The sequence below is a fragment of the Eptatretus burgeri genome, chromosome 8 (genome assembly GCF_056783735.1).
Source record: "Eptatretus burgeri isolate ZD-2024b chromosome 8, Ebu_testis_v1, whole genome shotgun sequence".
Taxonomy (NCBI): domain Eukaryota; kingdom Metazoa; phylum Chordata; class Myxini; order Myxiniformes; family Myxinidae; genus Eptatretus; species Eptatretus burgeri.
The window spans coordinates 19,122,173-19,137,311 of NC_140968.1; the positions used below are offsets into that span (position 1 = coordinate 19,122,173).

At 42.0% G+C, this 15,139-nt stretch overlaps 1 protein-coding gene across 1 annotated transcript in view; it reads right to left on the minus strand.

The window, feature by feature from the left end:
* LOC147021243 (uncharacterized) overlaps positions 1-15,139 on the minus strand; it is a 107,872-nt gene that overhangs the window by 72,205 nt on the left and 20,528 nt on the right. The window contains exons 4-16 of the mRNA XM_085891033.1: positions 12,827-12,983; positions 12,302-12,329; positions 8,166-8,268; positions 7,961-8,053; positions 7,601-7,664; positions 6,851-6,949; positions 5,207-5,310; positions 3,962-4,100; positions 2,915-3,033; positions 2,671-2,820; positions 1,888-2,058; positions 561-743; positions 135-261 (exon numbers count right to left, since the gene is read on the minus strand). Of these exons, the coding sequence (XP_085747159.1) occupies positions 135-261; positions 561-743; positions 1,888-2,058; positions 2,671-2,820; positions 2,915-3,033; positions 3,962-4,100; positions 5,207-5,310; positions 6,851-6,949; positions 7,601-7,664; positions 7,961-8,053; positions 8,166-8,268; positions 12,302-12,329; positions 12,827-12,983 (1,537 nt within the window). The remainder of the gene's footprint in view (positions 1-134; positions 262-560; positions 744-1,887; positions 2,059-2,670; positions 2,821-2,914; positions 3,034-3,961; positions 4,101-5,206; positions 5,311-6,850; positions 6,950-7,600; positions 7,665-7,960; positions 8,054-8,165; positions 8,269-12,301; positions 12,330-12,826; positions 12,984-15,139) is intronic.

Sequence of the window (15,139 nt, forward strand, 5' to 3'; positions counted from 1 at the left end):
ATTGCAGAATCGAGAAACTTACGACATGCTGGTTCACCCAGAAGGCACAGTTGATGAAAGATTGGCATAACCAGGTTAATTAATTAATATTAAGGACTAAGATGAAGAGGCAATTGCACACCAGCTACAATTACCTGCGCCTTCTTCTTCTTTGAAGAGTGCAGACAAAATAGGCATTTCGGAAACCTGGAAAAGGCTCACCACTGTTTCATTGAGTGGGTCTTTGTTCTTTTCCAGCCAGCCTGTTGTATTGTATGGAACCTGTGAACATGAGGTGTAAAAATGGATTACTCATGGTGTTCCTGCATTGCATCTTCATTGTTGATGGAACCAAAGTGGGTAGATTTAGCAAATGTTGCAATGCATTTTTTTTTTTTACCAACAATAACATGGTACCATAAGAAAATCACAATGATGATAAACCCATGACCTCATAATAATCATTGTCTTTTTCATTGGATGTCAAGCTTGCTGTCCGTACTCAGAAGGTATTCTTGGAGTCAAAAGTCACTGATCTAACATTGTGCATTTTCATTCCTGCAGGTCATATCAAAGCTCACCGTGCCAGCATAGTGGATCAACTCAAAGGTGGGTTCTTGACCTTGCTTTTTCCCTGTAATCTTGGGCTTCTGGAAGGGAGCCGATTTGCCCAAGTGGTTGTCGTATAGAGCTGCCTTGAACGTGGCATCTGTTGCTTTTGGAAAGACACACTGCTCCTCAAGGATGGAGAACACACCCATGGGCTGTGGATTGAGGAGTACAGTTAAAGGAAGTAAGGGTTATTTGAATGGGTATACTACTACAGCATATTAAATAAGGAAATCCTATGTATGTATGTATGTATGTATGTATGTATGTATGTATGTATGTATGTATGTATGTATGTATGTATGTACATCTGATAATCATAGAAAAAAACAACAGGGCTCATCCAACATCCACCACATTTTGCATACATGTTGGTTGTACGCAGGTTAACCCCTACTCCACTCCCCTTGCGACTTGCAAATGCTCCGGAAGGGAGCCAGTGTTTCTCGTAATAATAATAATAATCAATTATAGGAATATAAAAACATCAAGTTACCAACAAATGTACCCTTATCAACTCTGAGTTGATAAAACAACATCATGGCACTGGATTTCGAGGTCATTCCACGTGTCTCCTCGAGACCCTAAGTGTAAGTACAGTATTTTCAATTATTTTGCAATTTGGTTTTACAGGCAAGAGAAAAGTGGAATGAATACTTAATCGGAATCAGCCAATTTTTAATTTGATTTGATGGACCATACTCAGTTTTTTGGGGGCAAGGGTTATACTGGGTGGTTTGCCATTGCCTTCCTAGTGATATTTATCTCTACTCTGTCCTATTAAATGCTGAGCATCAAGCAAGGACCATTATGCCACTGATCCTGGTCATCAGCAATGCCGTGTGTCTCTGGTGTGGTGTCTCTGTACATGAGGTCAGTGAATTGGAATTTGGCTAGGGTGCTGGTGATAACTAGCCTAATCTTACTCATAAGACACCATGGGATTGTTTGCGTCCACCAACTAATGCGAGCAGACGGGACACCAAGTGGACGGCCCTTAGAGGAACGCACACTTTGTGATGCAACGCCGTGCCTGCGGAGCCCCAAGGTAACAAGTTATAGTCATTTTCGGAATCTAACCCAGACTAGACAGCTAAATGTCACATCCTGATGCATGATGAAAACCTTGTGACCTGTTCTTTTAACAAGCAAACTTTCAAACAATGAGCTACAAATGGTCTTTCAATATCGAATTACAAGTATCAGTGAAGATGGTGCTCCACTGATGATGTTTGACGATCAGGTAATGGTTGTGAGTCTGAGTTGTGCACCGATTACAGGCTACCTTTCTCAACAAACCTTTTCGAGGAGATCGATGCAGGCCGCAAGATCAAGGCCAAAGTCGATGAAGACCCAGTTGATGCCCTCACGCTTATACTCTTCCTGCTCCAGAACAAACATGTGATGATTGAAGAACTGCTGCAACTTCTCGTTTGTGAAGTTGATGCAGAGTTGCTCGAAGCTGTTGAACTGCCGGAATGAAGAGAATGTGTGAAAGGGACGATAACAATGTGTTGGTGATCAAGCGGTCTTGAATTCAATGTCCTTTTAATCCGATGCGCTTGGACTCTTCCTTGTGTAAGCCTTCTCTTCCAATCATCACACTTTTATCCCCTGTTCTGTGTACTTTTGTTTGTCTATGATAGAGTTCCCTTTCCAATTAACCTGTCGTTACACAAATCCTCTTATTCTCAGGTAAAGAATGAATGGTAGTCCACTCTACCTATGAGGTCATCACACTTCCTTGGGGGTATCTACATGAGAATATAAAAAAAATGAGGGTTGGGGTAAGCTGAGAAAAATAAATTTGAGAAAATTAAGGGAAAGGGAAAGGGGATTCGGAGTTCAAAGGGAGGATAATTAAGTTGCTTAAGAGTTTGGAGAAGAGGTGAAGGTTGGAAGGAGATAGGAGTAAGATGACTGGAGGGGAACGTATGGGGGTATACGGGATGTGTTGGTGGGTGGGTGATTGGGGGGGGCTGGGGGGAAAAGGACAAACATTTTTGTCATTTTGCATCCATAATATTAAGTTATGGATGCAAAAAACTAAATACAAAGTGAAGAACGAAATCGAATCCAAACCTCAAATATCTCAAACCCTGCGATGTCCAGCACTCCAATGAAGAACTGACGAGGGAGTTTTGTATCCAGGGTCTTGTTGACCCGAGCAACCAGCCATTTAAACATCCGATCGTAAATGGCCTTGGCCAGTGCCCCGATGGAAGCATTGCACTGAAAAGGGACAATAGAGGAAGTAAATTAGGAATGAAGATGAGTTGACAGTAAATTTAGTGAAGCTGAATGTAAACAGCACTCTTTAATGCACCTGATCCAGGTTCTGGCCCTTCTGCACGAACTCGTTGCCGACCTTGACTCGTGGACGTGTGATGCCTTTCTGCAGATTCCCAGACTCAATTCCCAGCAATGCGGCGACAACATCTGCCACTGGTGGCATACATAAATAGAGTTTATGATATGAAAAGGGTTTATTTATGTTTGAGGCTCATGAGTGAGCAAATTGAGAAGGTGTTCGGTTTACTTTCATTACCGACGATGGAAGCCGGTGGTCACGGAAGAGCAAATCAACAAAATATGGGCAATTTAGGGGTCATATCTCTATCTACATATTACATAAGCAAAATAGCAGCTCCCCTTGACTGCCCCTCTTGCCCCCCCCCCACCCCCACTCTTTCCCCCACCTGTGTCTCCCTACCCTCTTTTCCTCGACTTGTTCCCATCTACTCCCAACCTCCACTACATATCTCTTCACCCATACCCCCATTTCCCCCACTTTCCTCAACTTTAATTTCCACTCACTCTCCTCTTCCCCTCCACCCATTCTGTTTGCAGAAATTCAAAAAAAACGTAGATACCCCCTTAGCTTTGGAAGGAAGTAGAAAGGATCATGGCTATAGGAATAAGAGTTAACATAAGAAGGTGATGAGTCAGTGGAACAGAACTTGTAAATTTAAATTAAATCACATATTTAGGAAACGGCCAAATGGAATATATCAATTGAGGCTCATAAAGGAGCTTTTGTTGTCCACAAACTGGCTGGTTCATGATGGTTCCAAAACAGAAATGGTCTTAATGATGTACGGTGGTCAACGGTTCATTTGAAGTTATGGTTTTGAATTGTGAAAGTAAAAGGCAAGAAATAACAGATTTTCATCCTTCATAATAAAAAGAGAAATTATGTGAATGTAGAGATATTACGGTGAGTGATGAGCAATTTATGCAAGCACGATGTATTAAATATTTATTTGATTGTGAAATGTAGACCATCAATTGGACATGACATAGATGAGCAAGCTGAGTATTAATGAAGGATGGCATGTTCATGGCTTATAAGAAACTGCACCACTTTGTTCACCATCATTTCCATCAACGTCAGCTTGTTCTTCCCGAGGCTTCTGTTTGAACTTCATGTTACCAAAGTGCATGATGCCCGCAGTGAGTTTATACAAACTCATCTTCTCTTCTGCATTGAAACCCAGGATGTCAAAAGCCTCCTGTAGTGGAGGAGAAATGTTTTGCTTCAATGCCACTGTCTCTGCACAACACGTCTCCATAGCTCAACTATTCAACACTTGAATGAAATCACTTTGTTGTTGGTTGTGTTGGTATTGTGCAGAGCGATTATGTCGCTGGGTGGCACTGCTCAGCCGAGGACCTTCGTTAACTCAGTGAGCACAACATCCTCACCACTTAGGCGACGTTTTTATTGGCATTGCAGCACACCTTCGAGTGATGCCATTATATCTGTCCATACTTGACTCCATTTAAAAAAAATTAAAAATGTACATTTCCATATATGGGCAATCCATAACTTTTTTTTTCTTTAGAACTTTTCATTTTCTGACTTTAAAGAGAAATCCATCAAAAGCTAATTTTATTTAAATTGTTTCATGGATTGAAAATAGACAAAAGAAAAAAAAACGCAGAGCAAATTAAAAGGAAAAGGTGCAACCATTGTTATGGCGTTCAATTCTAAGAAAAAAAAACAACATACAAATTAAATGAGCTTTCATTCAAATATGAATGTGTTATCCAATTATTATTATTATTATTATTCAATCAATGTTCGATTGACAGCTTTTGTGGTGTATTTTGTTTGCTGCTGTGTTAAGTAATTAACATGTTGCAATACATAATTATATGTAATTAATATGTTTCAATCCATAATTAGTGCGAAATCAATAGAGGTACACACATTTCAATAGTACGTAATTAATAGACATACTCACATTATATATGAACAGGCAGACACAAACATACAAACAGACTCAAATGCTCATTCGGCCTATTTGTACTTAATGTGAGTTTTCCCTTTGACATTTTGACCCAATTGTTAATTAGTTTAATTCGTGTTCTCCATATTCTTATAAATAAACGTTTGTTGAAAATTTCAAAAGGTCAAATGGTAAAAAGATTACGACCTGGACACGCACGCACACACACACACACACACACACACACACACACACACACACACACACACACCTACGTCTCCCGCTGCACGGGCAGGCAGAACAGCTAAAGACCTCATAATAACCAGCAAATTTGATGTTTAGATCAAAGCAAACTGATGTGATGCGCAAATAAAGAATTCCCTCACATCTGTAAGTTGGAACTCCTCGCCGTCATCCATGTTGTCAACAATGGTGACCCCCTGTGAGATCGAGTGATATTTTTTGGGATCCATTTCGAGCTGACCATACTCTTTTGGGGGCGATGTGGGGAGGAAGGGGGGGGCAGTAGATCAGAGGTATTATCATCAACATCATCTAATACAAGTAAATGCCAATGTGTGTGTGTGTCAGTGTGTGTGTGTGTGTGTGTGTGTGTGTGTGTGTGTGTGTGTGTGTGTGTGTGTGTGTGTGTGTCTCTTTTACCCCACCTTTCCTCTTTTTGGGCAATCTTCTATCATTATACGACCTCTCACTTCAGCATAGATAGATACATATGAAAAATTAAATGTTTAGTTTTTAAAAGTTTCTTCAACCGTTTTGTTGAAGTGCTTGGTTAAGCCACTTGGCGCGCACTCTTCAAGCTTTGATTATGATACCACAGTTCAATACTGGAGTTAGGAAGGCAAGGTAAATTAGATGATTACAATGAGTAAAAAGTGTTTTCAGTTGTTACAAAGTAATGAATCACAATATCATGGCAGGATAGCTGAGAGGTACGAACGCCAGCTACAAGCTGTTTAGCCCGGGATTGAATCTCAACCCAGCTATAAACTGTCAACTCAGTGTTTCACTGGCTGGGTGATTCATCAATGTGTGTGCTGTCTCTCGGATGGACGTTAAACTGGACGTTACATCTGCCAGAACCCTTCTCCTCTCACCCTCCACACTCTCTCCTCCCCTCTCTCTCCCCTCTGCCTCTCTCACCCCTATCCCACCCTTCTCTCTCTCATACCCTTCTCTCTCTCTCTCTCTCTCTCTCTCTCTCTCTCTCTCTCTCTCTCTCTCTCTCTCTCTCTCTCTCTCTCTCTCTCTCTTTCTCTACAACCCCTCTTACTCTCTCCCCACCCCTCTCCATCTCTCTCTGACCCATTCCCCCCCCCTTTTCCTCTGCCGTCCCTCTATCTCCCTCTCTCTCTTGCGTTTTATCACCCTTCCCTTCCCCTCACGCTGCCTTCCCTTCCCATCACACTGCCTTCCCTTTCCCTTCCCCTCACGCTTCCTTCCCTCCACCTCTCCTCACGCTTACCCCCTCCACTCTCCATCCCTCATGGACATCTCCTGGCAGTCTCCGTATGCTGTATTTATGTGTTGTTTTAATATACCCCATTTCGTTCAATCCCGCACTACTGCCTCCCTTCTCCACAAGTTCCCCCACCAAACGCAAGTTGAGAACCTCTCCCCTCATGCTTACCTCCTCCCAAATCCCCTCCCACTCCCCACTTCCCCCCTCTTTTCTTCCCAATCCTCCTCACTCCCACCCACCCCATTCCCGGAATGTATAGCAACATTTGAGGAGGTATCACTCTCCCCACCCCCCTTTCCCCACTCTCTCCTCCTTCCTAGCTCCCTCCTTTCTCCCCCACTCCTCCTCCCTCCTTACACCTCCCTACCTCGCCGCTACCTCCCTCCCTTCTCTTCTTTCCCCATTCTTCCCTCCCTTCCCTACTCTCCTTCTTTGTTTCCCCCCACAACCCCGCAATATTCCCATCAGCGAAGTGATGGGTTGTATTTGCTACGCTAGCCCATCATAAAGGCCAAAAAGCTTAACTTCATCACTGCCTGTCACTCACCCAAAATATCTTTTATCTGGCCAGATAACATCTGGTAGAAGATGTGGTACCCACGCTCGGCCGGCTGCTGAGATATCACTCGAGATTTCTCCAGCAGATCTGCAGAAAAAATATTTTCCCCAAGTACAACGTCTGAAAGGAATTGTTTTATGCAAGTATGAACTTTTTATCACGTCAGCACTGGGAAATCAAAAAGAGAGTTTGTGCTGACTCCGGATGTCCAATTACAATGCAGGTTATTTGGTCGGCTGAGAACACCAGATCCAAACTACGAAATACAGCTCAAGTTAAGCACAAAAAGGACAAGTATATTTGATCACAACTACTAACTAATACTACTATTATATTAATGGCCCCATTACTCCACTGTTCTTGTGGAATCCACCACATGAGTTTTCCCTCCTCACACCCCTCTACCCTTAACATCCCCTGTTTGAACCCTCCACTTCTCTCATGTGACTTTCCACCATCTCCTTCCACCTCAAATTTGGTCTGCCTAGTCTCTCTTCCTGCCAACTAGGGCCGGATTAAGGTCTTCGTAGGCCAAGGCCCGGGCCTCACAGGCCTAGTGGTTAATCCGGCCCTGCTGCCAACTACACCGATATCAAGGGCCAACCTGACCACATTCTGCTCCACCCCTCAGTGCATGCTCCAACCAATGAAGACGTGCTAACAACCAACGAAAAAAATAAATCAATGAAGAATGAAGATAAAGGCATTTAAACATGGTTTCTACAAGGATGAACTCACAGGTTTCAATGTCAGCTCCCGAAAGCTTCCCCGTCGTCCTGAAGTGAATCCTGATGAACTTTCCCTGAAATTAAATCCACAGCCTTCTCAAGATTCCAGCTACAGAAAGGCCACCAAATGCTTCCCAAATGCAACAACGTTCCTCCTTTAACATCTAAATTACAAAATAACTTCATGATTCGTTACATAAGTGAATGAGTCATGCCAATTCAACTTGGGGGGTTTTCTTCAAGGAGATAGAATATTGAGGGGATGGAGGTTAAGGGGTTGCGATAATAGTGGTCTGACATTGCTGTTGAGGCCAAGTGTGCATTCTATGCATAATCCCTCAAAGTAAGCACTTCATGGGGTACTTCTCACAAAGCGGGACGAGTTGTTGTTTCGAGTCGTCTTGGCATTACCAAATGCCTCAAGCACCGGATTTGCCTGAATAATTTGATCTTCCAGGGACCCCTGCAAGCAAAGGAGAGCAGTGAAGTTAACTTTATATGCAGACTCGCGTGCTACCAAATCCCAGGAAGTGATTTAACAAACCAATGCGCTCAAGTACAGACTAAACACACACCTTCGAGGATTCCTGTTCCTTGACCTTGGAAGTGCTGCCAAGGTTAGCGAAATACTGAATGACTTTCTTGGTGTTCTCCGTCTTGCCAGCACCAGATTCTCCACTGTCGATGGGAAAAAGCACAGGCGGTGATATGTCAGCTTCATGATTAAAGTTCCCCATGAGCTACACAGGTCATTGGAGCACATGTGCCATCGGCTCTCTCATTCCCCTTGACACTATCTCACAAAACTAAGGTAGTGTTGAAAGAACTGGAATGTTTCTATTTCTGCCACGTTCAAGAAAAGCTATTTGTTTATTTTGCACTTTGCCATCTGTTTGTTCACCTGCGACGCGCAGTCTAGTAACAGAACTTAATCCATTAAAGGCCGGTACACATTTTGTAACTTTTCTGCAAGATTTGGTAGCATCAAAAAATATGATCAACCTTTGAGCAATTTTTCGTTTCGCAATTTCAAGCTGCGTTTAGCAACTTCTTGGCTGTGTGTGTGTGTGTGTGTCTCATGACCCCGTGAGCCGATTGGCTGCAGAGGTTGCAAGTAGGTCAGAAAGCTTGCAAGTAAAGTCGCAGAAAACATGGAGGAACTATATATTTTTAAGCAACTTTCAAAAATTGTGAAATTTCCAGTATGCATTGCACAAAAGTTGCATAGTGTGTGCAGGCCTTTGGGAAGCATGGCTGAAGCAAATCCGCACCAGCATCATTGTCTCTCTATGCTCGGAAGTCGCATATAGATGACAAAGAAGCGTCCATCTTTTGGTGTCACACATGGCTGCAACCTCTTTGTCCAACAGTTCTTTTATCATTTACTGAACCGAGAAATACATGTCAAATTGGACAACGTGCCATTTTAAACATCGGTAGACGACTACACTCTTGACATAAAATGTGCAGCACACCGCTAGTACTATCAATAGAATGTCATTATTTGAAGAAGTTTGGATTCTGCACCAGTCACTCCATTGCGGACAAGCTTCCGCTCCTCTCTCAGCAATGGTTAAAGGCCCTAAATCTCAATCAAGAGGTTATGGACCATCTTCCTGGACATATCTCAGGCATTCGGCACGATCCTGCTTTGCTTGCCAAGCTCTATGCCTGTGGCATCTCGACCTTTCCTCCTCTCTCACAGTGGAGGCTGGAGTACACAAAGGCCGTGTTTGAGGACCCAGTCGTGTTCCTCACCTCATCTATATAAATGACCTCTCCAATGCTGCGGAAAATCTTCTCGTCCTTTTTGCAGATGACTCCATATTGTGACATACAGCATCCCATCCCTCTGCAAGGCAGACAGCAGCTACACTTCTTTCTGTTGCTCTGGAAATGATGAGACAATGGCTTGATAAATGGAACGTCCTATAATCCTGAATGATCTCGCAGTCTAACTCTATCATTCCCGAAGGATCGGGAAATGAACTCATTGACCTATTTATTTGGTCATCCACTGGGAGAGGTTCAGTCTCTTATACTTCTAGGCCTCATCCTCAGCCATGACCTTTCCTGGCCCAACCACATAGTAAAGCTCTAATTCCAAAGCCAGCTGCCAACTGGGCATCCTCCGTCGTACAAAGTCCTTCCTTGGCACACCTGAACTCCTATCCACCGCCAAGGTCTTCATCCACAGCTTCATGTAGTTGTGCTGTCCCCTCTGGGATGGCTACCCTGCCTCACATCTTGCTCAGCTTGATGCTGTGGAAACTAAGGCCTGTAAGATTATTGGAACCTCCTGCGATGAAGCCGAGTCGATGGGCTTATGACTTCGCCATTGCACACAGGTTAGTGGTCTGTTTCCATGCTTTGTCCTCCCCCCCCCCCCACATGCCCAACCACGTTTCTGCAGGGCTCACATGGTACACCATCAACCACCTTCTGGCGAAACTCCCCAAATCCAGGGTCACTGCTCACCGCTACTAATTTGTTCCTCTTTTTTCCTGCATGTGGAACCAACTTCCACAACCTCTTCAATGTCATTCTTCCCTCCAGGTCTTAAAGAGAGCTGCTCGCCACCATCTCGGATTGTCCCCAATCCAAAACCATTATATTTCTACCCTCGTTAATCCAACCCAAAACCCTCCACCTTCCATTTTTCCCAGTTTTCCCTCCATGGAGTTTCCTTCTGTCCATCTTGTCCACTCCATGCATGCATGTTTTGCATCCTGTTTTTGTCTTTTATGTCCTGATCCATTCAGTGTACTTGATCTTCCCCGAGCCATGACTATGTATACCAAAAAAAAAATGCATCTACAAGGCGATAGGGACTGTCAAAAGTTGCTTGATTACAGAAAGGCTGATCAACAAAGAAGTTAACTTTCGTAAAGATCGGAGCAAAAGAAAAAGCAAAACATTTTGGTCATTGCACACTGTTGGCTTAACAACAGAGAAGCAGAAAACAACACAAGCTGGAACGGTACTCGGTAGTGTGCGTACCTCCGCCAAGCTGAATAGTTTACATTTTAAAATAGGCCGGAACGACTGATAGGCGAGATCTTCATCCGGACCTAAACCAAAATCGAATTGGCTTGTCCTTGTCACTTAACCAACTCATTCACCTAATGTTGTCATAACTCGTCCACAACCTTTTGAAATAGCATGCTATATATCATTTTGTCCCAATCTCTCAATTGTGAATAATCAATTAAAAGTTTTCAAAATACTATATATATATATATATATATACATACCTTTTGAGATATCCTGTTCACAGACAGATAGACAGGGGTGAAAATACAACCTCCATCCTGCATCGCTGGCAGAGGTAACAAAGCAGGTCTATGTTGCAGTGGTCCATATGTTGGAATATACTACTTTGGTTCAGTGGATGATTGGAGCAAAGGACATCTTTCATATCCACTAGCTAATGCCGGCAGACAGGATACCCAGTTTAACATCCATCCGAGGGATGGCACACACATAAATGAATCACCCTACCTGAAAACACTCCGGGATGACAGTATAGTTAGGTCGTGAGTCAAACCTTGGCTCGACAGCTTGTAGGCCATCTCGGCCAACCTGGCAGCCTCAATGTTTCTTGTGATTATTACAGAGTAAATCAAATGAGAATTTGACTCAAATCAATAACTAGCATGCACCTATAAATATGTTTCCCTGAAAATAGCAAAAGTGGGAAGGGGCAGGGGGCAGGGGGGGGGGGGGAGCTCTGCCACCTGAAGGACCTAATGACCAGTAAAACCAAATTTCAGACATGCCAACATCACTTTCCTTGATCGGGAGACATAGGTCTATAATTTGATTTATTTCAACCCCTCTAAAAATATTTCATTATTCCATGCAGTCTAATTCTCTAACATTGTTCCCTCTGCTCTCTCAGTCCTCTGACCCTTCGATTGATGTAGTCCAGGATTGATGTGCTCTTCCTGTAACCCATTCTTGGTCAAACTTCCAGGTTGACTGCACATGTCAACTCTTTTATTCCTTGCTTTTTCTCTATCGAACCACCTTTCAGAGGATGTTCAGTCTCACTCTTCCCTCCAGCTAATTCTGTACCATGATCTTTATTACCCCCATTAACCTTTTTTTAACCAAAGTGTTTTACTTTCTAGTTTTGGTGTTTCCTTCCGTCCTCCGTTTCCACTTTTTCTGTTCATTCACTCCCTTGATGTTTGTCCAACTGCCAGTTCTATCTTGCTCTTCCATGAGCCTCACTCGCATTAAAAAAATAAGAAAAAAAAAAACACTGAAAATTGCAACGCAACACAAGGACCACAGACCAAAAGGCTTATGTTGCCAAATATACCATGTAATCAACAGGATTCAATTTCCCTTGAATTCTGTCAATATAGCTGGATATATCCTGCTCCTGAATATTTATTTAATCAATGTTCGTTTAAGTCAGGCTCTCAGAGCAACTCACACCCCTCGCCCATCACAATCTCCAGACTTAAGCTTCTGATGTTCCCCCACCAGGCTTTGAACTACCCATCGTTCTTTGGATCTTGCATCGAATGCTGCATTTGTCCTTTTGGTGTTTGGTGAAGATGGATATTAGTTCCCTCCTTTTGTGTGATTTCCATGCTTGATAACAATGAAAAATCTTAATCCATGCTGAGAAAGATGCATGCATACATCATGCAGGTAACAAAAAAAAAACATTGTATTCATTTAAATTTTAGTCACTCACGTGATCAGCATAGACTGGTTGACACGATCTGTAAAAAACAAATACAAACAATATGTTGGACAGGTTTACCAAGTCTGACAATTAAGTGCAAAGATACATTCCTGCTCCAACATGAACTCCAAAAGCATTGTATAGATTTATCGAGGAAGAATATCTTTGTTTTCAATCCACAAATATTTCAAGAGTGTTCAATTCAGGTACAGGTTGAACTGGATTCCATGGATATTTAGTACATCGTGGACTGATGCCAACAGCCAGTATTAAAGCCACAATGTTCCAACTGGTAAAGTTACACCACGTGTCATCAAAATATTGGCTCTTTGCCATGCAAAACAATAGCACTATACATCACGGAAAAAAAAAAAAGATGCTGTACTGCATTATGGAGTAACAGTAGTACTGCATGTACCGCACAAACATGACTGTGAAGATTGCAAGTGTGGAACTGAAGAGTGCATGAACATGGCAATGAAAGAAATGTCTCCGCATCACACGATAAATTTACAGATATAACACTGTACATACTAATTAGCATGTCGTTGTAGGCATTATCCGAGATCGAGAACAGGTGCGGGGGCATCTCGTTGCGTTTCTTCCCCTTGTACATGTTCGCCACCCGGCTACCATATATAGGAAGCCATTTGTATGGGTTGATCGTCACACAGAACAGGCCAGAGTATGTCTGCAAAACAAATAAAGGTACGAATAAAGAATTTAATACTTCATTTCTAGTGTCACAATACCAGTGGTTGAACGTCCTCAAGGACATGTCCATATACTGTATATATATATATATATATATATATATATATATATATATATATATATATATATATATATATATATATATATATATATATATATATATATATATATATATATATATCTGGTCATATTCTCATTCTCTCTCTCTCTCTCCCTCTCTCTCTCTCGTTGTTCCTTATGCACGGCCACATCATTTAAGTTACAAACTCCAAACTCGGGGTACAAATACAACTTTTTGTGGGGGGTAACATCGACTATGTGGCCACAGCCTCACGTGTGAGTGTGGGTGGTAGGGGGAGGCCTACATTTTCTTTGTAAATGTGTACCATGTAGCACCACCTGGTGGTGGTGGCAGAGGGTATTACAATTTTCTTTTTTACCAAGGCAACACTGAGGTTAAAGCATTCTTTGCATGGGTAAATTTGTCCTTCTTCCCTTCTCTTCCCCCTACCCCAAAAAATGGAGGGGCCTGTCAAAGCCTGTCATCGTGTGTGAGAGATTTCTAGCAGGAATGGAGATCAGGACGAATGGAGGGCTAAGGGGAGGGGGGAGCAGCATCTGAGGATGGGGAAGGGGTTGTGAGGAATGGTTAAAGCACTCTTTGCATCGGTAAATTTGTCTTCCTTTCCTTCTCACCCAAAATATTTGGCAAACCGGCCGACTAATTGTTGGCAAAGCGATGGGTTGGCTCTGCTAGTGTAAAATGAAAGAAATAGGAGTAGAAATATAACGAAAGACATAGGACAAATAGACAAAATATAAGACGAGATGAAACCCATGAAACCTTTGCTTTCAGGACATGTTAAATTAAAAGTGGTCAACTTCGCTGGTACAGACAAATGGTCGTTGCAGATTGTGGAAATCACAGAATGAATCCGTCAAGTTTGCGCCTCCACATTCCCTCTCATCCACTTGTCTCAACCCACTTCTTCCCCTTCTATCTTGTTCTCCTCCCACTCCCCCCTCCTATGTTTGTCTATCTTTCTGTCTCTGTGTCTGTCTCTGATAATAGTTTTTGAATAATGTCTTCTTTTCATTAAAAAAAAAAAATTGTTGTTGAAATGGCTTCTCAGGACTAAGAATACATAAATTAGAATAGTTATTTCCCAGAATACATGTTTTAGCGCAGTGTGTGATAAAATAAACTGTAATGGGAATATGCGTCGATAACACTGGTTTACAAATAAATTTAGGCACGCATGAAAATAGGTGTTCTAACCTAATTTTGAGGTGCTGATTTCAGATACGAAATCCATTTTCACTCATCACCTCTAGTTTTTGAGATATACACGTATACATGTATACATATAGCCCGAGACCCCAAAATATCTAAATATCTAAAAATAAATTTTTTTAAAAAAAATTTAAAAAAATACACATTATATGATAAATATATGCATTATAATATAAAAATGGGATATGTGAAAGCAAAAAAACTAGAGGTGATAGAGCAAAACTGTTTAAATATTTCAATTCAGCATATCAAAATTAGTCAGAAACACCTATTCACATGCTTGCCTCAGAATTTTTTTTATACCAGTGTAATCGTTTAAACAGCATGTCATCTTCTCTCACAATGTTTATCTTAAACTGCTTTTCTCATCATCCTTTTTATTGTGTTATCGCTTGTAAATCTGTCCTTTACATCTCTTAAAATGTAGTGGGTGGACTGTTCTATAAAATTGAGAATTAAATTATTTTCCAGGTATTGACTGCAATACAATTCAGTGGAAATGTAGGGGGCTGTAGCTATGCTAGCTCATGTCCAAAAGGTGGAGTGTAGGCAACTGTTTAACTCGAAGAGCCCTTTAAGCACACACACACATGCATTCACAACAATATATATCTACATAGCTTTTATTTTTTTACATATACATCAGATGCACCTCCTGACTGTTATGGTGAGCATCGCCACAGATTATGTCGCACACGGCAAAAATCGCATAATCTGCACAGAACAACCATCCATCTGCCACCCAGACAATTGTTCCTGCTAATGCAAACCATTCCACCAGAAGGCACGTGATGTGACCAGAGGGAAAAATCGAAACATGAGTGTAACGAGCACTCCGC